Genomic DNA, 25,784 nt, shown 5'->3' on the forward strand with positions numbered 1-25,784 from the left:
TGCCCCCATCTCAGGGCGGACCCTCTCTGACATGATGCTTTGGTGTCCCGCTGTAGCATTCATCAAATCTGAGCCAGGAAGGCGCGCAATACACGTGTTGAAATGGATTCAGTTACACCTCAAACAGCAAGTTGCCTAGGAGTGAGGATTCTTTAATCCTTTAAAGGTGCCCCGAGAAAAACAAGCCAGGTGAAACATGTGACTAGTATGCTGCCACCTCTCCCCGCCCCCATCCCTGTGGCCTGTCCCCAGCCAGGGTTATTAGCTGCTGGGCACTTCTGAGTGTGTGTTGCGTCCCGCCTCCTCCTGAGGGCCCTGTCCCCTTCATGTCTGAGCTCTCCCCTCTGTGTTCCATAATTGCTGGAACCCATTAGCTGTTTTTGTGGACTGATGGATGATAATGAAATTGGAACTCATTCACACTAAAACCCACACTGGGACTGAATCAGTGTGTTATGGCAATTGTGGTCATTCTATTTTCATTTTTTCCAAATGCTAGCTGCAGGTGTCCACATGCTGGCTAGACCACTCCCCACCCCCTTTCCCTCCCTGAAAACCTGTGCATGCTCCTCAACTCTCTCTCAGTTAATGTCCTTGCAACTCACCCCATCAGGCAAACTAGCAACCCCAGCATCAGCCTTAGAGCCTCAGATCCTCCCTAGCCCTGGCCCTGCACGTGACCTTCTCTCAGGAAAGCCTCCTGGGCCCTCCCACCAACTCCCGGTTGCTGGGCTCCAAGCTCCTGGCCTGCCCTCGACTCTGTGTCAGCCTCCATGGAGGCCCTGCTTCTCATCGCTTGTCATTCTCATCTTAGCCACCCTGATGCGGAGCCCTTAGTTTAAAAATCAATCTGATCCTTTTCCTTTTGTAAAATTTAAACCCAGTGAGGGCTCCCTGTGGCCTACAGTGGGGTTCAGAAACTTTAAAGGCCGAAGTGTAAATATTTTAAGCTTTGTGGACCAAACCATCTCTGCCATAATTTCTCAATTTTATTTGTATAGTACAAAAGCAGTAGACAGTGGACAACAGTTGTGTACCAATAAAACTTTATTTACAAACTAGAGGCCCAGCGCACACAAAATCTTGCTTGAGTAGCTCGCTTCCGCTTGCCTCAGCTTGCCGCCCCGCCCATTGCGGCTCCTAGCTTGCGCCCACCCCTCCACCACTCATAGCTCTCTGCTGCTAGTAGCTCTGGGCCGCTAGTAGCTCGCACCCAGCCCTGCCGCGAGAGCCGCTGCTCCTTTGGTAGTGACGGTGTTATGGTGTTACGGTGTTAACAGCCATGGGCCTTTTGTATAAGAGATTGCCAACCCCCTGGGCCTTCAGCATAAAGCTCAGATGGCTCTGAAGGCCCTTTGCGATCTTGCCCTGGTGCACTTCTCCACCCTCGTCTCAGTGTTTCTACATCCACTGTGCAGCTGGTGTGTTAGACGTGCCCATCTTGACACTTTCTCTCCACTCTGCCTCCTTCCCCTCTCTCCATGGCCTGAAGATGCCAAACAGTCAAGACCTGTCTCTCTGTCATGTCTTTCACCCCCTGGAGGCACTTGCATGGGATTTTGTGCAGACTTGTGTTACTGAGCTTGTCATCCTGTGTTATGAGTGTCTGGTCACCTCTCTGTCTTTCCAACTAGAATATAAGCTTCGTACAGCCTGCAGAGTTTCTTTTGCTTCCTATCTATTGTGGCTCAGTACTGGGATACAATAAGTAAACAGCAACTTTCCATTGATTAATCATTTCTTGTCTTCCCTAGAGAAGGTGGGAACACTCCTAAATCTCTTGTCATTGGCTCAATGCCTGTCTTATTATTTCTTCTGAAAAAATGACCTCCAAGTTTGTATCTTCTATTTCCTGGTACATTTGCGTTGTTATTTAATAACCGCCCTGCCTAGCCTTGCTGAACTGCGTCTACCTCCAGTGTTGCAATTTCTCAATGACGTGCATCAACGGAATTCATCTTGTGAATAGAGCCATCTCTTTTTGTGCTTTAGGCCCACAGTCTTCCTAACGATACATTTCTGTGGAGAATAAGCAGGTTTTGCATGTCATGGGGATTGGGATGAGAAACTGTTGCTCTTCGTTACTGATCTAAGTTTGCACATTAGCGCTGTGAATTTCAGCCGAGTCTTCAAAGCCAGACGTGAGCCAGTGAATATTGGCTCTGGCTGAGGTCTGGATTTCATCTGCTGCACACTCCCTTCAGCAGCCTGATTGATGAGTCTGTTCTGTATGGTAGGTGTGCCCTTGCTGTTGTTATTGCTCCAATTGCCTGTGTCCTTAGGGTGCATCATGGAACCGAGGCCTGGCGCTCAGAGGGCACTGGGTCAGGATACAGATGGTACCAGTGATGGGTGTGGATATGTTTCAGAAAATAGACTTACACCCTGGCCAGTGTGGCTCAGATAGGTGAGCATCGTCCTGTGCACCCAAAGGTTGCTGGTTCAATTCATGGTCAGGGCATATACCCAAGTTGTGGGTTCCATCCCTGGTACGGGGCGTGCAGGAGGTAGCCAATAAGTGTTTCTCTGTCTCTCCCCCCCTCTCTCTAAAAATCAATAAACTATTCTTTAAAAAGAAAAGAAAAGAAAGGAAACAGACTTACTGGCGTAATGAGAAGTAATCTCTTGGGCTCTAGAGCAGGACCATGTCCAGCACAGGCCTTGTTTGGCTCCAGACCACCATATCCCTCCAGGCAGGAGAAGCCCGGATGCCTGTGGGAATGCGGATTTGGTTCTGAGAAAGTCCATGTGCAGAGAATGGATTTCTTTTATTAGAAGATGTGCCTTCACGTGTTTCCTTTCACACAGCGACTGTCGGGCAGGCTCTGATCCCCATCGCAGACGCCCCTTTTGGGAGTGAGGTGGCCATGCCGGTGCCTGCTGTGCGTGTGTCGCGTGAGCCTGAAACTGAATTGAAAACCAAACGCACAGCACGCTTGCTCCAGGGGCGTTGGCCCAAAGAGGGGATGTGTTCCCGTGGAAAGCACACCACACTCCTGGGTTGTTTCTGAAAACTCGATCTGTGCTTCCCACTTCCCAGTGGGAAAGCGGCCAGAGCCCCTCCATGCTGCAAGCAGGCCGCCTACCGCCGGAGGCAGTGGGACCTGGCCTGCTCCAGTGTCTCCGCTGGTTTTATGGGCGTATTTCTCACACCCTGTTCGCTATTAAAAATAAAATGAGGCACACATCACATGTCTCAGACTGCAAGACCCATTTCCTCCTAATAAGCTTCTCGTTTGGCTGGGCTTCCCTTACACTAACTCTCCAGAGGCGCCCATTATGGATTTCTAGTTTCGTACTTTTTTTTTACTCTCTGATATTTTGAAAGAAATTAAGTTAGTGAGCTTTATCCTGGGAGCCAGGAGCAGACATTCTATGCAAACAGTGGAGGAAGGCTTTGTCCCACCCACCTGGGGGCCACAGAAAACAAAACTCTGAGCCAGTATGTGCCTGCCTGCCCTGTGCTGAGCTGGGACAGGGCCTGCCTGGTTACACACTGCAGATGGGACCAACCATGGGGTTTCGAGGCCTGGAAGGAACATGTCCCTTCACAGCAGGGCAGTGCTGGGGTGACCCCATCTTTGGTCTGCCTTACCAAATCCGGGAGCCTTGGGGTGAGGCAACTCTGGGAGTAGCCCAAGAGCTGGGTGGGGATCAGCAGGCACACATGCCAAGGCCTTTATTTCCAGACCAAGTTCTCCAACACCTGCAACCAGGCCCCTCTGGGGTGTCCAGTGTAAGGAAACAGGCTCATTAGTCGGAAAGGTCTAGCGCATGCAGGGGGAGCACAGGAATGAGGCCCCGTCCTGTCAACAGGAGGGCATCACCCTTTCTGAGTGATAGCAACAGCCCAGAGCGTGCAGGCTGGAATCTGAGGGGTGGGAAGTGGAGATGGCGCCTGGGGAAGGGAGTGGTCCACAGGACACGGGGCAGGGCTCTGCCTGCAGCTGACCCTCCAGCTGGCCTCTTCTGTGACCCCAGGTAGAGCCCTTGCCATCATCTGACATTTTCTACTGTTGCGTAGTACAAGTCAGCCCCACGTAAAACCCTGCTATAAAAGCCAGAAGAAGACCCAGCCCAACCTATGTTTCAGATGGGGAAACCGATGGGGGCGGAGACTGTTCCAGAGCCAGACAGACTTCCTCCTGTGCTCACTCCCACCTCACTCCCACCTCAGGGACACAGTCTCCGCATCCACCTGCCCCTGGTTTCTGGGATCTGGGCTCAGGTGAGGCCGTGGTCTTGAGCACCGTGCGCCATGACCTCAAGCTGAGCAGCAGCACTAAGCTCTTCTCAGGCCGCCAAGGACTTGGTAGGAAAACATATGGCCCCTGTAGGTAATCCTGGGCAGGTTTTGTTGACGAGAAAGCCTAAAGTGCAGACAAACCCCTTGATTCAGAATTTGGAGTGGACTAAAGTTTTTTTCTATATTGTCAATGGAAAAACGAGCATTTGAACAACAGACTAATAGGGTATGAAAGAGAACACAGCTTCCTGTTCTTCTCTTAAACATTTTAACAGTGTCCACCGATCTACAGAAAGGAGGGCTTAGGGATCCTCGTGGCTAGCCAGCTCATTTTACACATGAGCAAACTGAGGCCTCAGGCTTTGGCTGCAAACTTAATTAGCGAATCCACCTGGCCAGGAGCCCGGGGTCCTGACTCGCTGGCTGGTCTGGTCTCTGCTGGAGCCCACATTTATAAGCAGAAAGCATTCAGCATCCTGAATTGGTATCGATGATGGATTTGCTACCAAAGTATGATCCTAATTTATTCAGACCCACCATCCATTGAACAGCTGTCTGTCTAGCGCCTCCTTCTGAATGTGGGTGGGAACATACCAAGATGAATGAAGTGTATGAAGAGCTTAGAGGAGAAGCCCTGGTTTCTACACCAGTCACCTTATTTCTAGATGGGTCATCTAGATGTTATGTGAAAGTAATGAACGGCCTACCGAATGGTTGACAGAAAGGTAGATGACTTTGGCTGTAGGGAGCAAAGATGTTTCTGTGGGTTCCACAGCTTGTCCTTGACTTGTCCTTGAAGGACTAATTTGATTTGGCAGCTAAAGAGGAAGGCAGGGTGTGTCAGGTGGAAGAACTGGGTGGGATAGTGCAGCAGTCTGATAAACAGCCCCCAAAGTATCAGGTGCTCATCCCGGGAACCTGTAATTGCTACCTTGGCACAAGGGTTTTTGCAGATGTAATTAAGTTAAGGATCTCCAGATGGGGAGATTATCCTGACTTGTCTGGTGGCCCCTAAATGCAAACATAAGGGTCCTTATCAGAGGGAGGCAGAGAGAGATCACAGACAGAAAAGGAGAAGGCAGTGTGACCACAGAGGCAGATAATGGAGTGATGGGGCCACAAGGCAAGGAATGCTGGCAGCCACTGGAAGGTGGAAGGAGGCAAAAACAAATCCCCCCCTAGAGCCTCCAGGGTCCCTGTCCACACCTTGACTTTGGTCCAAAGATACCGATTCCAGACTTCTGGCCTTCAGAGTGAGATAAATTTCTGGTGTTTTAAGCCACCAAATTGTGTTACAGAAGCCACAGGAAATTAATGTAACTAGGAAAGGGCAGAGCCTATGTAGGGAAGAGTGTGGTTCAAGGTATGAAAGGGCAGAGCCTGTGTAGGAAAGGGTGTGGTTCAAGGTATCTGCTGGGAGCAATCAGATATTTAGAAAAGTGGACACTGCAAGTTTCTGTGTGGCTCTCACCTTCCCGACTGGAGTGTCGGGCTCTGAAGGAGCACCAGGACCCCCAGCAGGTGCTGGTTATTTCTCTGCGGTACAGACAGCCAGTACTTGTTGAGTGACATGACGAACGAAGGTTGGCAGCTGCCCTACCTGGGCTTGCACTGGGTTTACTGATGAAAAATCAAAGCTGGCCAAGTCTGGTGCTCAGAGACGATGGATGGACGAACGTCTCATCTTCGGACTGTAATCTCGAATTCATGTCATGCCTCACAGGGTTGTGATGTGTTAGGAAATGCTCAGCCAACCCAGAACTAGCGCCTCTGGAGGGAGGGACTGGGTGGAAAGCAGAGCAAGTCCGGTTGGGGTAGGAGGATGGGAGACCCCCTGCCGGAGGGAAATGGCCTTGTTGATAGCACAGTCAAATTCTCTGCCAGCCCCAGCGAATGTGATTAAAGATGTTTTTTGGGTTTTTATGACACTCCTATCGATCTGAAGTTGTTTATAGCCATAAAACAACTGTAAATTACAGGATGAAATAAAAACAGCAGGATACTTAACTCCTATCCTACTATGAGGTTGAGAACCTCTCTGCACAGCTCCTGCAGCAGCAGGGAGCCGGACTTAAGTCTGTGTAGGAATCTCATTCCCCTTTCCTCCTGATGGCCAAGGTTAAGAGGCAGCTTTTCTCCTCACAGATGAAGCCTCATCTTCATCCTCGCTCAGGAGGTGTCCTTGGTTAACGTGATTCTCTGCTGGGACCACTGTCTAACTGTGTACCTACCACAGTGTTTTAGGATGCGCAGGGCCAGTTACCTCCTTTGTCCACAGCACTTTTCCTTCCTCCCCTCTCCTCCTGTCCCTTTTCCCTCCTACCCCTTTTTTTCTTTCATTTTCTCTTTCTTCCTTTTTTTGGGTTCCTCTTTTGGCCATTCTTTTATTGAAATAAAGGGTCTTGACATGTCACTATGTGTGAAATAGTTAGGAATTTTCAGTAGATAATCACCGATAATTTCAATGCTATAGACCAAGCCACGTGACCATTGGACTTTCTTTGCTTTCTCCTTGTAGAAATCCGAGAGGCCTTTCGGGTTCTGGACCGAGATGGGAATGGCTTCATCTCCAAGCAGGAGCTGGGAATGGCCATGCGCTCTCTGGGGTACATGCCGAGTGAGGTGGAGCTGGCCATCATCATGCAGCGCCTGGACATGGACGGTGAGACCCTGCCAGCAGCCTCTCCCCAGATGAGCCTCCACTCATTAGCGAGACTTTTGATTTAAAGGGCCCTGCACTTGGAGTTAAAAGATGTGGGTTTATGTCTTGGCTAACATTCGAGGAGAAGAAACTTGGACTAGATCATTCCATTCAGCTCTAGGTGCCTACAGAGCTGGTTCTGGGGCCATGAGAGGAAACAGGGCGAGGGAGGTCTGGCTGGCAGAGCAGTGAGAACAAGGTTGTTTTGTGTGTGTGTGTGTGTGTGTGTGTGTGTGTGTGTTAAACAGCTTTATTGAGATAGAATTCACACATCATAAAATTCACCCATTTAACCTGTGGCACAAATTTGTGCAACCAATGCTATAATCAATTTTATAGCATTTCACCACTCCAAAAAGAAGCCCTGTGCTTCCTAGCCATCACCCCCAACCCCTCAGCCCCCCTCAGCCTTAGGCAACCACTAACCTGCTTTTGATCTTTCTGGATTCGCCTCTTCTGGATATTGCACACAAATGGAGCCGTGCAGCATGTGGGCCTTTGTAACCGGCTTCTTTCGCTTCACATAATGCTCACATGTTCATCCATGTTGCAGCACGGGTCAATACTTCGTTTGTCTCTTTTATGGACAAATCATATTTTATTGTGTGGCTATAACAGCTTCTTTTCTCTCTGTTTTACATACTGGGTAAAAGAGTTTCATTGTATTAGATAATCTTTAAGGTTCCCCCTACCCCCACCCCTCACACACACACTCTAAAACCCTGCAAGTCTATCCCAAACTAGTGTGACCCTCCTGACATTTATACCTGCCTGAGCTGAACATCCAAGGAGGAGCCTTCTTATTTACTTATTTCTTGTTAATACATATACTTACCCCTCTGAAAAGCAGCTTGATTCCAGGCATAAGGGGTGCATAGTGGTGGACTGTTGGGACTCTTGGTGGAACATGACGTATAGACCAAGTGAAAGAAAGCAGAGAAGGGGCCCAAGAAGTCTTTCTGAACCAAGGCCATTGTAGGGAGATGTTTGCTTGAGCTGCAGGCTAATTGGAAGAACGGGGCTCTCTGCTAGTATCCTGTGGAACTTGGAAGATGGACAGTTGGGTGACCATGTGGTGAGTGAACCACAGCACCGGCCTCCAGGTGCAACCATGGACAGTCCCTTTCCAGTTCAGGACAGAGATGCTGTATCAGGATGTTTGGTTGTGTGAGCAGGCCAAGCCTTGGCCTTGCAGCTTTGATGGATTGTGAATTGTCTTGTCTTTGCAGGCTTGACTGGACCTTTCTTGAATTTTAGAAGTATTTCTGAAAAGCTCGAGCAAAGCACATATTGTATAACAAAACCGCTTTCCCATTGACTCCCATCATTATTTCAGAGATACATTTCCAGAAAAAAAGTTTTCTCTTTAAAATAATAAACATTTTAATATATACATCTGTATATGGAACTAAGGGTTTTGTGCTTTAAAATATATATATTGTTGACCTTATTACAGATGTCCCCCATTTTCCCCCTCCTTCTCCCCCCTCCACCAGCCCCTACCCCCTCACTCCCCCATAGGCCTTCACCACACTATTGTCCGTGGGCTATGAACATAAGTATATAAGTTCTTTGAGGTTTTGTGCTTTGATTCTCCCCACAACTAGTATAATAAAACCTAGTCAAATGGACTAAAAGCAAATGGAATTAGCAACATTTAATAAAAAACAAGCGGGAGCTATTGTTGGAGAGTAACTCTTAGGAGACTGACGGGTCTTCATCAGAGTCAATCCTTGTTCTTTGTGTATCACTCAATGTTCCCCCGCTTATGAGGAATTTTTACATTATTCCAAATCTTCCCTGATTCCTTGAGGCCTTGGAGTCCCGAGGGATCTCATGCGATGGTTATTTAAGGGGCTCATCAGGACTCAGGCAAACGCTCCGTATGGGATGCAATTTAAGAGACTTCGTATTTCACCAGGTTGGTTTTTTTTTGCAACTTATACTCAGCCACCAATGCCTGAAGGCAGAATTTATAAGCAGATCTTGCAGAGAATTTCTCTTCGTTCCTTTAACAAAAGCCCGAATCATTTTCTATTTCACGGTGACCACATCAGGTAAAATCACATTTATTTACTTTTGAAGCACAGCTTCCTCGAAGTTCTGTTGCCTACAAAAGATTTAATACAGAACATCTGAAAACAGTGCTGCTGTGTAGGCAGAGGAATTGCCGACACAATTTATTAAATGCCTACGAGTATAGAGCTACGTGAAAAATAGCCAGTCTGGGGCTGAAATGTGGGTCTTTACATGGTTTGTGAATGATGCTAAGTGAAATTTCTGGGGTACCAGGTTCTGAACGGTGCTTTGCAGTGTCTTTCTCTTAATGGGGGTCTTTTGAGCTGTTCTATTTTTTAAAAAGTCAGGTTCTAATTATATCCTTCCTTCCTAGCTTCTGTAACTGAGAATTCTCCACAGAGATTTGGCCCTACCTAATTAAACTTCTCTTTGGCGTGAACCTTGTGGAATGGTAGAGATTTTTATGGGGATGATGCCAAAAAAAAGGAGTGCTTGGGCCAGAACTGAGGGCTCTTAGCTGTAAGATGTCTGTGCCTCCCGGCCCACAGGCCCTGACCCCTGGTCCTCGGGAGCTCCAGGAGAGGTGGCTGTCTCCGTCCATCCCAGCCGGCTGCGATTAGGAGCAGGTCTGGCCCACACACCAGTCTTCTCTTTCTGGGGTCCCTGGTTTTCCCGACGGTGAGGTCATACCTTCGGCGCGAAGCCCAGCTAGAATTAGCCTGAGAGTGTGTGTGCAGCCCGAGTCAACACATGAGGCTTTCATTAGGTGGTTCCCTGGGAGTGGGTGCCTTGCTGGCTATGCCTGTAACAGTAGCCTCCCTGGATCAGGGAGCTCAGTGGGGTTTCCTGGACACAGAGCCTGCAGGGGCCCCACAGGTCCAGTCTATGTGCGGAGCTGGTTTTCTAGGGAACAGAATGGAAGTCAGGCGGTAGGGGCTGGGATTGCTCTCTTGGCCCCGTGGCCAATTTCCCCTTAAGGCTGGGACTCTGTGTGTGTGTGTGTGTGTGTGTGTGTGTGTGTGTGTGTGTGTGTGTATTGCATGGACTGAAATACTCAGTTAAGTACTAAATAGAAAACCAAATCTTTTGCCCCGTGCCTTGGGCTTCCTCTTTGGCCCATCACTGCTAAGGTTCTTTCTTGGAACTTGACCTACGTTTTGCACTCCCTGTTGATCACTGTCCCACTCTTTTCATCAGCCTCCGCAGCGAGGTGACTGCCCTAACGCCAGTCAGGGACAGCATTCACACTTCCCGGATGCTTTTTTTTTTTTTTTGCTGGGATCTCTCCTTCAGATTCTCTCCAGTGCATCATGGCACTAGTTATGGACCATCCTGGGAAGGATTGATAAAACAGTCCCCCAGAAAGTATCTCCGAAGCTTAAGTCTTTTACAGAGGTGGGCTGAGAAAGGCTGAGTGAAAGTGACTATGACTGTGGGCTCTACCACACACTCCAGCTGCTCCCTCAGCTCTGGGGTCCCCCGGCTCCCAGGCCCTCCCAGCCTGCTGCACCATTCTCCCGGCGATACAGACTTGATGTCTTCAAACCCAAGGGATATTTTTGACTGCTTTCTACAACCACACCACTGCGGCCCTCTGGAGCGAATCCAGCTAGCTTTGCAAGTAGTTCCCTGAAACAGTCAGACCAGGTGACGTTCACAGCAGGCCGCGGCCCTTCATTGCCCTGCTGTGTTTCCTAACAATTCTCTCTTCTTCCTAAAGAATGGAAGTTCCTCCCTCTTTGAAACAAACTTAGACCTTGCCCTCTTCCTCCTTAATTCCCTTCTGCTCCTCCACGATGCAGAATCTCATGAAATTCCTACAAAATTTGGGGTTTTTTGAAAAGAATTCTTGTCTCTCAACAGGTTTATAGTGTTTTGTTTGTTTTCGTAGGTTCACCACTGCTTGGATAGTAGCTTTGATTCAGTTTAGCTCAATTCAAAAAGGATTTATCTGGTGTCCATTATGTGTGGAACCGGCTTATTGTTATGGTTGGAAAGATTCACTTTTGATTCATTTTGAGGCAAAACTGAGCTGCAAAGGACAAAATGATGGCCAGAGTCCCGTGGGAGAGTTAGCAGTGTCATCGCTGTTAGCCTGAATGTCTACATCTTCCCTCGCTCGCTACCCATCTGCTGCAAGTTTTAGTCCTGTGCTGATAGTTCCTAAGATTCTGACCTTTCTATTTTCATTTGCGATCTCCTACCTGATAGAAGAGAGAAGAGTATATGCTTAATTCTGAGTAGCGCTCACGTCCGCTTCCCATTCCAAACACATCAGTGCACTGACTTGGATGCTCTGGGGCTGGCAGGGGTCTCCCTTGTGAGCTAGAATGCACACTGCTCTCCTGGGAGTGGGGGAAGGTGCTGTCCACAGACTGCACGGTGTGGAAATGCCACGTGTGAGGTGGAAGCAGCTGGGGCTTTTTAGCCAAAAGCAGAGGGTCCCAAATCTGAGTGTACATCAGAAAATACCCAGAGGTGTCTTAATAAAAATAAAACAGACGAACAGAATCAGAATCTCCAGGATGGGGCCCAGGAGCCTGCATCCTCTAACAAGCTTGTCAGATTATGGACAGCAATATGTGTGCCTTGCTGTAACTGGGGCCCCTTTGGTCAAAAGAAAAATCTAAAGCTAAAGAGAAATCTTCAAGCCTGTGAATATTTGTCTGAGCAAAGGCCTGAATAGAAGGTCAATGGCTGAGAGGCAGATAAGGCATTTTCACTTTGGGAATTTGATGAAGGAAGCGGACAGGTCGGTCAACCCTGCCTGAAAGCAGGCGCCCTGCTTCTCACATTCAGCTTCCTTGCTCCTCTAACTGGTCCAGGGACCTGAGATTCCCCATCACCTGGGGGCTTGCTTAAAATGAGGCACCTCGCTTTCCCCCTCTCCACACTCCCCCCTAGACCTGCTGATTCAGAGTCTACATTTTAACAAGAGTCCCAGGAGATTCATGCATACGTCGTAGTTGGAGAGGGGCTCGTCTGGGGCACACTTTGAGAAACGGGAAGCAAACCCAACTGTGTCTCCTCATTTGAGAGCCTCCCCAGGGCAGTGCAGCCCCTCCCTAGCCTCCTGCCATTCATTCAGTGCATGAGATTTGTAACTCTAAAAACTGGAAGTAATCCACAGAGCCAAAGTTCCGGTGAAGGTCAGTTATAGGAAAATACTTCTCCAAATGCTTGCATTTGTGAATAAGCATGATTGTCATGAAATCATGGTGATTAAAAACATCCTTCTGTGTTAGTGGTTTATTGCCGAATGCACTTTGATCTAACTGTGGGAAGTCTTAACTGGGTAATGATGATGATAGCTGACACTTACGTAATGCTCTCTATGCCCCATAGTAACACTGAGTAACAAGGATCCTAGCCAATGCATTACAGGATCTTTACCATGGGCCAAGCACTGTTCTGAGCACTTTATGTATTAATTTATTTAGTTCTCATAACAGCCGTAGGTACTATGATGATCTTCATTTTATAGATGAGAAAAACAAAGGGCAGAGGTTTCAAGCAACTTGCCCAGGTCCAACTAACTAGTAAAAGCCATCTATAATAATAAAAACATAATATGCTATTTAGACCGGATAGCCGAATGAACCGGACAAAGCCACAGCGGTGGGATCAAGGCAGAGGCAATTAAGGGCAATCAGACAGGCAGGCAGAGTGGTTAGGGGCGATCAGGCAGGAAGACAGAGTGGTTAGGGGCAATGAGGCAGGCATGCAGAGTGGTTAGGGGCAATCAGGCAGGCAGGCGAGCGGTTAGGAGCCAGCAGTCCCAGATTGCGAGAGGGCGCAGGCCAGGCTGAGGGAACCCCCTCCCTGATGCACGAATTTCGTGCACCGGGCCTCTAGTATGAATATAAGATCTTAACCACATATCTTATATATATTTGTGATCTTAGTGGATATAGGTCACTTAGAGTGACAATGGGATACTGAAGCAGTGACTGAACAGAACACACACACACACACACACACACACACACACACACAGCATCTCACACACATACATGCCAAAGTTGTGATGTTACCTAGATATTTCAAACCCACATATCGGTGTTTTGCTTACCAATTACTGTTCCAAATAGCCTCCTGCTACCTCCTTTGGCTGTGTGAAGAATTCTAGCCACTCCCCAGATTATCCTTATATGAGTCAAGCCTGACCCTAAAGCAGAGTTTGTGAATTGAAGATGGTGTCTTTGGATGTCTTGGTGCTTTAGCGAGGGGAGAGTCCTTCAGGCCCTCTTGGGATATGTAGTGGCGGTGGATGTTTGTGACAAGTCCACTCCAACATTCCCATCTCCCTAAGCAGTTCCTCCCTCTGCATTGGGCCAGGAAAGGTCTGTCATCTTAATCCTATTGACAGTTGGCCACACTGAATCCAAATTTCAGCTAAAAACTTAACTGTTTGGGCCACTTCCAGCTACTCGAGCCAACATAATAAAAACGGAATTTCTGATACGTGCACCCATTTCGTTAAGCTCATCTGCAACTAACATGATACTCTGTCTCCCTTGTTTTAACTCCATAGAATCTACTGCTAAACCTATCCCCAAGTTTACACTAATGTAAATTAGCTACACCTTACAATGCTGTGTTCTCTCATATTAGACTTGAAACTTCTCCTGAGATGTGCCAGTCTGGTTCCAATCACGGGTTTAGAGGCAGGGAAACATGGTAGGCGTAGTTTTGGAAAACAGGCATCTTCTTTCAAGGCAGCTGCCTCAGTTGTTTGTTACAGGTAGTCAGGGTCGCTAATTTCTTCAAGCTGCTCCTGTCTGACCTCAGGGAGACAGCAGAGAGGACATCAGGAAGATTTGGGCATTCAGTTTTCTAAACCCCCCAAGACTCAGGTCTCACTTCTTTTCAATTAGTGCCCCAAATTTTACAAGACTTGATGGGTCTGTGATTTCAATTTCTATTATAACTCTACAGATTGCACAATTAAATTTGGGGTCTTCTCTGAAGTTGTAGGAAATATTATTTTGGGGCCACCCTAGTTCTCTGGGACCCAACTGAGAATTAGAAGTTTTAACTCCTGAACTTCTTGTTTCTCTCAAGGGCATTCAGAAGCAGCCATCCCACCCACAGTCCTTGTAGTCACCACTGCTACCGTAAAGGTCAGACATAGCAGCTACATGGGTTTTCATAGCCTTGCTTTCAATAATTAGTTTAGCCCAACAAACCACAGATGATATTAATCATGATGACAGTGCATAACATGGGTACCATTACCCTATTTTTTATTAGTGAGAATGTTAGCACTTCATTTAAGATCATAGATAAGCAAACCAATTTCAGAATCCCACTTAGGAAGTTTTCCTCCTGAGACCACATACAGTATCATCATGAAAAGACACCATGCTGGATCTCCATAAGCAAGAGTATTATGTGAATGCTAAGAACGATGAAATCCTTCATCCTATATAATAAAAGGGTGATATGCAAATGGGCCCTAACTGTGGAATGACCAGGAACGACCGGTTGCCATGACACGCACTGACCATTGGGGGCAGACGCTCAATGAAGGAGCTGCTCCTTGGTGGTCAGTGCGCTTCCACAGGGGGAGTGTTACTCAGCCAGAAGCCAGCCCATGGCTGGGGAGCAGACCTAAACCATTAGTCGGACATCTCCCGAGGGCTCCTGGGCTGCCAGAGCGATGTCTGACTGCCAGCTTAGGCCCGATCCCCCGGGGAGCGGGCCTACGCTGGCAGGTTGACATCCCCTGAGGGGTCCTGGACTGTGAGAGGGCACAGGCCAGGCTGAGGGACCCCCCCGAGTGCACAAATTTTTGTGCACCAGGCCTCTAGTACATAAATAACAGTTCTCTCAGACAAGGCTTTTAAAAAAGGAATATGTGAGAATGCCCATCTTAGAACACCCTAACCAGTATTGAGTATTATTTAACAAAATCATTACTAATTGATTGGTGAAAAGTAGGAACTTATTTTAATTTATAAGATGATCTATTTTTCATATGTTGGTTTGGTTATCCATTTTTTTTCCTTTTGCAGATTATCTTTTTTTTTTTTAAGTCCTTTTCATTAAGGATAGGCTAAGTCAGTGATGGCAAACCTTTTGAGCTCGGCGTGTCAGCATTTTGAAAACCCTAACTTAACTCTGGTGCCGTGTCACATATAGAATTTTTTTGATATTTGCAACCATAGTAAAACAAAGACTTATATTTTTGATATTTATTTTATATATTTAAATGCCATTTTACAAAGAAAAATCAACCAAAAAAATGAGTTCGCGTGTTACCTCTGACACGCGTGTCATAGGTTCGCCATCACTGGGCTAAGTTATGCTGCAGTAATAAATAACCCCAAATATTAGCCGCCCGATGCCACAAAATATAAAGCTCTCACTCATTCTGTATGTCCATTGTAAGTTGGCTGTGTGTTACCTCTTTGCCATCTCATTCAGGAATCCTGGCAGAGGGAGGCTTCTGTGTCTGTTTTCAGGATAGCTACAGCCAGAGAAAGAGACTGAAGGAATCACATAGCGATTCTTGAAGTTTTTGTCACCCCTATTCACATCTCATTGGCTAAAGCAAGTCACATGGCTGTGCCTAATATCAAGGACCATTGGGAAGTAGAATCTGACTCCATGCCCAGAAGGGAGTGAACTGGAAATAATTTGTGAACAACACTAATAATGACTTAAGGACTTTAGGCTTAAAAAAATTTTAGAATGTCACCTTACATTCACTGCAAAATTTTTACCTCAGGAAAAACTTTTGGAAATACTGTGAATAGGGGTAAAAACAATTATTGTGGGAGATTTTAAACTTTCCTTTTAGATTGATCAAGTAAATAAAACTAAGTAAATTGATGACTTTGAATGTGTGTGTATATGAACATGTATGCATGGGTGTGTGTGCAATATAAATTTTGTACCCTTTAAAAGAGAACACCCTTTTGAAGTGATTCTGGAACATTAATAATTCATGGTTATTTATTAGGCCACAAAGACAACTTAATTAAATTCCCAAGGACAAACATTAGAGGCATATTTTTTATTACATGCAATAAACCAGAAATAACAAAAGTTTGAATAAAAATCTCACCCACTTAGAAACTGGAAAATTAAAAACCAAAAACCTTTCAATTTAATGAACAGATCCAAGAGCCAATTCTTTGAAAATAAGAGCAAACTATTGACAAATATAGCATATTTAAGAATTAAAGAGAGTTATCACTAAAATAAACTAGAAATGAAAAAAATATGGGAAATTTTTTACGAGAATACTTGATACGGTTTTGTGCGAATACTTTTGAACATCTACATGAAATGGAGTTTTTCTGGAAAAATATGTTATTGAAATTGATTCAAGCTGAAGTAAGTAGTCTAGATCGGAAGTTGCATATTTGCAGTCTACCAGCCAAATGCAGCTCATAGCTATGTTTTATTTGGCTCACACATCATTTTATATAGCAGAGAATCTCATATTAAAAATCCTCATTTTTCCCTCCTTTTAAAGTATTGGAGAATTTGGCAAAACTAGATCTGCATTCCTTCACTGCAATAATTAGGTGGAGTTGAGTTGTTGTCTTTCTAGGCAGGGCAAATGCCACAGTCTCCACCATTCCTTATTGACTTATACCTACTGCTCCTTTTCCATGGACCATCTTGGCCCCATGGACTTTGGAGTTTGTGTAAATGAACCAGTGAGTGATGAGAGCGTCTTCTACTGTTGTGGCAATTTATCTTCCTATCCCATAGTTTGCACTGTAGGATGTTTTTGTGTTTATTTATTATTGTTTTTATTTCTGTTTTGCTTATTTGATGTCATTTCTTCAGTAGATTACTTTTTTTAATTCCTCATTAATTGATAATTAAGGTAACTAGGATGAGAAATTTGCCACAGCTAAGAGCTTAATGATATCTCCCAAATTTTGATATTTTGTTTCATAGTTCATAATATTTTATCTTATTTTCAAATTCCCTGGATTTTAATTTTCTAGTTTACATTTAAAATTTCTACTTTCATTTCATATTAGAAAATAAATATGACCTATTTGCTAGGATTTTCTCTGTAAGCAGGAATAAGATGAATTTTTATGAAGATAGTGCCTCTATGGCAGTGGTTCTCAACCTTCCTAATGCCGCGACCCTTTAATACAGTTCCTCATGTTGTGGTGACCCCCAACCATAAAATTATTTTCATTGCTACTTCATAACTGTAATTTTGCTACTGTTATGAATCGTAATATAAATGTCTGATATGCAGGTTGTATTTTCATTGTTACAAATTGAACATAATTAAAGCATAGTGATTAATCACAAAAATAATATGTAATTATATATGTGTGTTTTCCAATGGTCTTAGGTGACCCCTGTGGGCACCTGGGCTGCTTTCTACAACCACACCATTGCGGCCATCTGGAGCGAATCCAGCTAGCTTTGCAACCCCAAAGGGGTCACGACCCACAGGTTGAGAACCGCTGCTCTATGGTATACAGCTTTTGTATATGCTTAGAAATTATCATCATATTACCTATATGCCATCCACCTGTACTTTTGGTTATTTTATTCTAGGTAAGTTACTGTGATGATTGAAGTCTCCCACTGCTATGTTGCTTCTTCAGTTTAGTTTCAACAGTTTTTAATTTCCAAAGCTCTGCCTGCTCTCATACTGGAGTTTATCCTTTATCAATGTAAATATCCTTTAAACGCTTTTGAGTTATGCTTCTGCTTGCTGTTGATATTTGACGTATACCCTTTTTGCCTGTGTTTGCATTGCTTTTATTGCTATCTGTGATCACTGGAGAATATTCCCAATTATTCAGCTTCTCCCAGGAACACGAGGCACTGCACTTCTGCCCTTCCTGTGTGGTTTGTTAGGGGTGAAACTTTTACACAGCATGTGCCATTCTTTTCAGTTATTCTGAGAGCCTTTTTATTGGCAAGTTTAACTTCTCATTTATTTCAGAACTTTCAGTTGGATCTTAATCTGTCGTTTTTGTTTTACGCTCGTTTCCAAGTGTACATACTATTGAATTTGTCTTTTTTTTTTTTACTAAAGTGTTGTGTATTTTTTTTTAAGTATCTTCTCAGTTGTTTGGAAATTATAGATGTTGCTATCACTTTTTCTAGTAATGGCCATAAAGTTTTTGTGAACTTATCTCTAACTCCTACCGTCAGTTACAAAGGAATAATACTTTCTTTTATAGGAGATGAGAAATTTAATGTTTCACCCTTTCTCATTTTAATTTCAATATATGATAGTTATAAATATACCAACCACCCTTCCCTCCACCTTTTCTTTATAATTTTTATTTTTAATTTTAAAGAATATTGTCAGTTTTAGGACCATATTTTGAAATACTTTGCCTGTACCTTTGACTGGATTCTGTGCCTACACCCTGCCAATACTTAAGTCATTTTCTGCTTCTTATTTCAATTAACATATATTTGTTATGGCATAAACTTTCCAAAATTTCTTCTTCTCAGGAAGTTTACCTTGATCCTAAATCTTCTGAATATTATAAATCTGAGAAAATCTTTCTCTGGACACACACAAATGACAACTTGGTTTAGGCATAGAATTTGGGGGTTACAGCCTTGTGCTTTGAAAGTTCTATGATTGCTACGCCATTGGTTTTGTTTTCTAATGTTGTGACGAAGCACATAACCAACTTACCATGTATTCCTGTGAGCATCGTAATTTTTTTAGGATCTAATCATTATCTGGGAAGTGTGAAAGTCGCTGTGCTGTGGTTGTCGGTGGCGGTTGGTGCTATTGGTAGTTCCTTGTTGCTATTGGTAGTTCCTTGCAATATGGTTCACACTCTCAATTTTTAGACTGAGTTTTTTCCCCTAGAAAACATTTCTTTGGCCCTTTTTGCTTTTCACTTTTGCTTTTCACTTTTGCTCCATATTTATTTCAGTCCCTCTTTCTAGCCTTATCTGGGTTCCATCTGGGCTGAGGTCTCCACATTTTTTGTTTTCTCCACCTTTTTCTTCAAAAGATAAAACACAGGCTTCTATGTTTCTCATATATATATATTTATATCCTCCATCTCTCTCCCCCCCTCCCTGCCCCCTGCCCAACTACTTTGAGGTTTTCCAGTGAACAGTCTACAGATCATGGGATTTTATATCTATACCAATACTTTCTTATCTCTATGTAATTTTTTTTAATCCTCACTTGAGGATTGCCATTGACTTTTTAAAAAAAGTATGGGGGGGAGGGAGGGAGGGAGGGAGGGAGAGAGAGAGAGAGAGAGAGAGAGAGAGAGAGAGAGAGAGAGAAACACTGATACATTGATATAAGAGGGACACATCAATTGGTTGCCTACCATTTGCATGCTGACGGGGCCGGGGATCTAGCCTACAAATGAGGTACATGCCCTTGACTGGCAATCGAACCTGCAACCCCTCAGTCTGTGGGCCAAGACTCTAACCACTGAGCCAAATTAGCCAGGGCTCTGTGTCATTTTTCTTGTCACTTTTCTAATTTGGTTTATGACATCTTCTCAGTGTTGTTGAGGATGCAAAGTAGATGCATTTTAAACATGATTTGGTAAATCTACTTGAGAGCCAGGCACTTGCTGTGCTCTGAGACAGTGTTGACCTTTGAACTGCAGCATTGGTCCCCAGGGCTCTCATTTCCCCAGTAGAGGCAGATCCAGCTTGTCTAATGCAGGCAACAGGCTCCAGCAGAGATGGACCCGGGACAGCAGCCAGATCCCCTTCCTGTGCCAAGAAAAGAATGGGAAGACCTGAGGGAGTTATAACCAGCAACCTAGGAAAGTGAAGCAGCAGCCCAGTAGGTGTCTCCTACAGTCCCTATGTGCACGGAATCCCTGTAAAAAGGCTACCTGCGGCTTCTGAGTCTGCGCTATGTGAGGTCCCTCTCATTTTCCATTTCTGTTTTATTTCAGTAGGTAGAACTTGTAGATTAAATAATAATGGGTTTTTTTTCCAGGCATTTTTCTTTCTTCTGATTTTAATGGAAATGTCCTCAGTTTGAATTTACATTTGCAAACAGCATTGCTTGCTATATGAGATGGATATTAGTTATTATGGTAGGTAGGTTAATATGCTATTTGTGGTTTATCTTTCCGTTTTTAAGTCAATAATGCTACTGAGTAATTTTTTGTCACATAGTGAGACAATCCTATAGTTATTATTTTACATGTTGATATGTATTTAATGGTATTTTCTAAAATTAAAAAACACACCAAAACCTTTTATTAGTTGAGGAATGAGTCCTCCTTAGGACGAGTTTCTCTCATAATACCCTGTTGTGTTGGACATGCTGTTTTTTAATTTAGGTTTTTGAATATATACCCATAAAAATAAATGATTCATTGCTTCCCCCCCCCCCAATTTGGCAGGTTCTTATAGCAGATGCATTTAAAATGATTGTTTTCTTTATAAAGTGATACTTTTATCATGATGAAATGTCTGATAAGACATTGTCTTAAAATCTGCTTGTGTGATATCAATATACCTACACCAGCTATATTGCTTATCATGTGCATGGCTTACTTTTCTGTTTTACTTTCAACTTGTTACTGTCTTCATATTTAAAGTCTGTTTATTATAAGCTGCAAATAATTGAGTCTCCTCTCTATCAAGTCAGCTAATCTTTTTTAAAAAAATTAGTGTCCATTTACAATTTATGTAATTTTTTATGAGATTGGATTTAATTCCACCATTGATATATGCTTTTTCTTAGAACCATTGATTCTGTGTTCTCCTCCCTTTTTCCTGCTGTCTTTTGGGTGTAATGAGAATATTTGAGTATTGTATATTGTCCTGCTTACTGCCTTATTAGCTATATTGCTTTGTATATGTGTATTTGGTAATTACTATGGATATTACAATAGAGATCTTTAACTTACATTTTTTTCTTCAAATAATCTTATCCCACTTTGTGAACAGTCTAATAATCTTACAACATATAAATTTATGTTGTCATTTATTTTACTTCTCCATATACTATATTGTATATATCACCATTTTACTTTTTCTGGTGCTCTTTATTTCTTCTTGCATATCTGAGCTTTCATTGGGTTTCATTTCTTTCAACATAAAGGTCTTCTTTTAGCATTTCTCTTACTGCACTTCTTTTTTTTATATTTAGGAAATTTAAAAAATATAATATGGAAGACATAAAACTCAAACATAACCTCATCTGCAGAAATAATCGTGGTTACCATTGTGCAATATTTCTAGCTAGTATTTTACATAATTTTGATCACATTCTATATTCTGTATGTGAGTTTCATATTTTTTCTTTTATTTTACTTCATGGTCTGAGCATTTTTTAGTGTTAGAAAATTATTTGAAAACATTATTTTTAATAGCTGCATAATATTATCTTGTAAGGAAGTACCATAATTTCTTATGGGACATTGAGTTCAGCCGTGGCTTTGATTGCTAATTAGTACCAGCCAATGCCTGCTCTTTTACCATGTCTACTCTTACTTGAATAATCACCATCGTGTCTTCCAGGATGCAACTGCTATCCAGGCAAACATTTTCTTTTACTGTACTTCTACTAGAGAGGAATAATCTCAGCTTCTGATGGACAAAAATAACGTCTTTTAAGAATTTTTTTGAAATTTTTATTGCGATGAAATAGAGAACATAAAGTTTGCCATTTTAAGCATGTCTCAGTGTAGTTCCGTGGCAGTCAGTATGTTCATAGTGCTGTGCATACATCAACACTATCTATTTCTAAACCATATCAAACAAAAACTCTATAAGCAGGAACTCATCATTACCCCGTTACTCCAACCACTCGAACCTCTAACCTATTATCTCTATGAATTTGCCTTTTCTAGATATTTTGAATATGTGGAACCAGACAATGTTTTTCCTTCAGTGGTTGACTTATTTGGTTTAGCATAATGTTTTCAAAGTTTAGTCATGTTGTAGCATGTATCCGAGCTTCATTCTTTTGTATGGCTGGATAATATCCCATTGGCTATATCACATTTTGTCCATTCATCTGTTGATGGACACTTGGGCTGTTTCTACCTTTTGGCTGTTGTGAATAATGCTGAAATGCACATTGGCATACAAGTATCTGTTTGAAGAAAATGTCTTTATTTTGTCTTCATTTCTGAAGGATCTGTGAAAGAGGGAAGATTTTAGGTTAACGGTTTTTTTCTTTTAGTACTTTGAAGGAATTATTTTATTACTAGAGGCCGGGTGCACGAATTTGTGCATGGGTGGGGTCTGGCCAGCTGGGGGGAGGGGCCGCCCCGATCAGGGTGGGGGGCCAATCAGGGATGGGCCAGTGGGCGGGGGCTGGCCCCACCCCTGGTCAAACTCCTGGTCGAACTCCCAGTTGAACTCCCGGTGGAGGGGACAATTTGCAAATTAGCCTTTTATTATATAGGATCTTCCAGATGCCATGGTTCCTGGTGAGACATCCATAATTATTTTTAATGTTGCTACCTTTTGTTAGCTAGTGTGTCTTCTCCTTTGGCTGTTTTAAGATATTTTGCATGTTTTTGTCAGTTTGGCCATGCTATGCCTAGGTCTGGTTTTCTTCGCATTTATTAGGCTTGGTGTGTGTCAAGCTTCTTGAATTTATGGGATTTCTTTCATTAATCTTGGCAAATCCACAGCCAATATATATCTTGGAATATTTATTTTTCCATATTCCCTACGTTTTCTTCTTCTGGCATGCCAATCACACACTTGTTAGGCATTTGATATTCTTCGGATCTTTAATGCTGTGTTTTTTTCACTCTCCTTTTTTATGTGTGTGTTTCAATAGACACTTTTTTATTGACTGGTCCTTTTATTTGCTGTGTCCAGTCTGCTTTGAAATCTAGGTAATGAGTTCTTCATTTCTATGTTGTATTTTTTTTCTATAGCACTTTGTTTCTTTTTTATAATTTTGCCTCTGTTGAAATTCTCCATTTGTTTATGTTTTCTATCTTTCCCACTAGATCCTTTAGTATATTTATTGTCATTTTAAAGTCTGATCATTAGAATACCTGGGCCATCTCAGGTCTGCTTCTGTTGAATTGTCCTCTCTGGACGATCAGTCACACTTCCTTGCTTTTTCTCATAATTTTTATTGAATGCCAGATATGGTGTGTAAAAACTTGTAAGACTGAAATAAACAGTTTATCTCCATAGAATGTCAGGACCCTCCTTCTGCCAGCGTAGAGTGAGTCTTAGTCATTCTAACCTGTGGTTGAGCTGGGCAGGGTCTTTGTTACAGCTTTAGTTAGATTTGGTTCACCGTGACCTCAAAGGTCTTGAAGGAGGTGCCAGGACTTTCTATTCACCAGGGCCTTTGATCTGAGCACCAATGAGACCTTGCAGATCTCTTTATGCTTCCTGGCTGAGCTGCCCGACTTTCTGAGGCATGCCAGCTTTCTGGTCGCTAAGGAGTTGCCTTTACGTTCCTTTCACCTGAGGGTATCTGAGTGTTCAGGAGTTCTTTCTCCATTCTGCCACCTGTTCCTGGTCCTTGGAGAGCAAGTGCAGGCACTCCATGAAGTCTGGGGCGGCCTCAGAGGGATTTCTCTCAGGTCTCCTGGCCTACCTCCAGCCTTCCCCCTCCTTGCTGCGATCGGTCATGTAGTTAAGTGGGTGGGGATAGAGTCCTCTGCCACCAGGCTCCTAGGGATTCAAATCTGTCACAATAGCCCACGTGCAGCTGTTACAAGTTTGTTGAAAGTTAGGCTGATTCCTCGTTCATTCCATATTGATCATGAGTGAAAGCAGTTGCCAGTCTCTTCTCTCCTAGGAAGGTCTCATCAGTTTCTGGAATTTCGTTTATTTAGATTTCTTTGATTTCTCTGCTTTTTGATGGATTATAAACAAAAGAAAGGAAGGGAGGGAGGGAGGGGGGAAGAAGGGGAAAAAGAGGGAAGGAGAGAGGGAAGGAGGGAGGGAGGGAGGAAGGGAGGAACTATGACTTTGTGACATTCCACTTGTTCTCATTATCTGAGGAAGATGGTTTCTGTGACCTCCTACATTTCAACCACAAGTGCAGTTTCCTTAGTTTCTCTTTGCTTGTCTTTCACAGCCAATGTTTTCTAGGAGTTTCTGAAGGACATGAAGTAGATCCTTTCCCAACATTTCTGTGGTTTCTGAGGGTATGTGCTCCTGAAGACTGTCTCTCTATAGCAACATCTTTTCATATACCCTGTAGATACAACACCACCACTGCCATAAATTGGTCCTGAATGAGAAACTAAGGTCTGACCTGACCATTTTTTGAAAGAGCGTGTATGTGGATTGCTTTTAGCCCATACTAGTAGTGTCTCAGACTAGACAGAACTCACCTGGAGTGCCCTGCTGGTGTGAGTGGGCATCCTTCCTCTCTGTCCAATCAGAGAAAACGGTGTGCATGGCACCCACCTTCCCCGCATCTCTCCAGCTCACTCTGTTCTGCAGGAACTTCATCCCCCCTCTGCTGACATCTCCCCTCCTGTGCCAAATGCCTTGGGACACAGTACACCCGCCACTCTCCCTGGGACTCTCCTCACACCCTCTACACCTCACACTCAGAGTTAACAGCCAGTTCATTAATCCCACAAGCACTTACGGAGCACTCCCAGGTGCCTCATACTGTCCTAGGTACTTGGCACAGAGCTCTGAGTGACACAAACAAACCAAATCCCTGCCCATGCGGAGCTGACATCCTACTGGGAAAATGCTCATTTCCTGTCTTAACTCCTTTAATTTTCATAACAACCTTATGAACAAGGTTCCTTATTGTTCTCGCTTTCCACAGGAGAAAATGGAAGCACAGAGAAATTAAGTAAATTGCTGAAATGATATGGATGATGACTTCATCTGCAGTGTGGGAGAGGCTGTCTCCTTCCCAGTCATTGCGTTCATTGACATTTTCTTACCTGAGCGCCCTCCTCCAGGCAGCGTGGTTGCTGGGCAGTCGGTGGATCTGGGCTCTGGTTTTCCCTTGTCCTCAGTATAAGTCACTGTTGCCAGCTTTTGTCTGTGTATGGATTTTCAGGACGTTTTAATTAGGAATCAGGGGAGGGTAAGTGAGACACTGCTAGCCTGCTGTTGGTATGGCTTGGATGTCTCTTAGGCCGCACTTAACCCACATGGGCCAAAATTTGGGCTTGCCGCTTGTGAAATAAACGTTGGCTGCAGTTTTCTCCAAGGGACACAGGGGGCACATAGCCTATCCCATGTGCTTTTGTTTAATTCCAGTTTAATCCTTATCAGATTAGCTGCAGATAAAAATCATTTTATGAGGCTACCAGCAAAAAGAATCATTTCTCATGGTGACCTCTGAACACAAACATTCAACCAAAATTTTACTAAACATATGCTTTTCTAATACCCCATCCCTCACTCCCGAAGCCTCAGAAAAGGGCAAGCACTCAGCACAACTGGCAAATGATAAATAGATTCTTCCCTCATTTCCATGCCTCGTCATTAGCTGGGATTGCCATGGCAACTGTGCCTTCCAGACAGACCCTTGGGCCCAGCACTTCATTTTGGAACCTGTCTGGGAGCCTTGTACTACCTTACCGTCCTTGCCAGGTAAGGATTTTTGGGGGCCGGAGCCCCAAGGTTTCCAATGGACAGCACCAATGTCTGTAAGTGGATATAGAAAGGAGAGCATTTTGCAGGGGAACAGTCTGCAAGACTGGCTTTGATTCCTTGCTCATCTGACCTCTGAGGGGTCCGGCCCTTCAATGAGGGCGCTCCCTGCTTGCCTCTGAGATTCAGCTTGGACTGCATCTTCTCTCTGGAAATGGTTCTGGTCATGAGTCCAAATGGAATATTTTTCTTCTCTGAACCCACAGCTTGGTTCTTCATATGACCTCTCTTGTTCACTTTCTCCATGAACCGCCT

The 25,784-nt window shown here is 44.0% G+C and overlaps 1 protein-coding gene across 1 annotated transcript in view; it reads left to right on the forward strand.

Annotated features, from left to right (window-relative positions):
* The window catches only part of CALN1 (calneuron 1), a 322,912-nt gene that overhangs the window by 133,576 nt on the left and 163,552 nt on the right, over window positions 1-25,784 (forward strand). Inside the window, exon 3 of the mRNA XM_006088222.3 lies at window positions 6,765-6,908. Coding sequence (XP_006088284.1) covers window positions 6,765-6,908 — 144 coding nt within the window. The remainder of the gene's footprint in view (window positions 1-6,764; window positions 6,909-25,784) is intronic.

Source organism: Myotis lucifugus, unplaced genomic scaffold (assembly GCF_000147115.1).
Source record: "Myotis lucifugus unplaced genomic scaffold, Myoluc2.0 scaffold_45, whole genome shotgun sequence".
Taxonomy (NCBI): Eukaryota; Metazoa; Chordata; class Mammalia; order Chiroptera; family Vespertilionidae; genus Myotis; species Myotis lucifugus.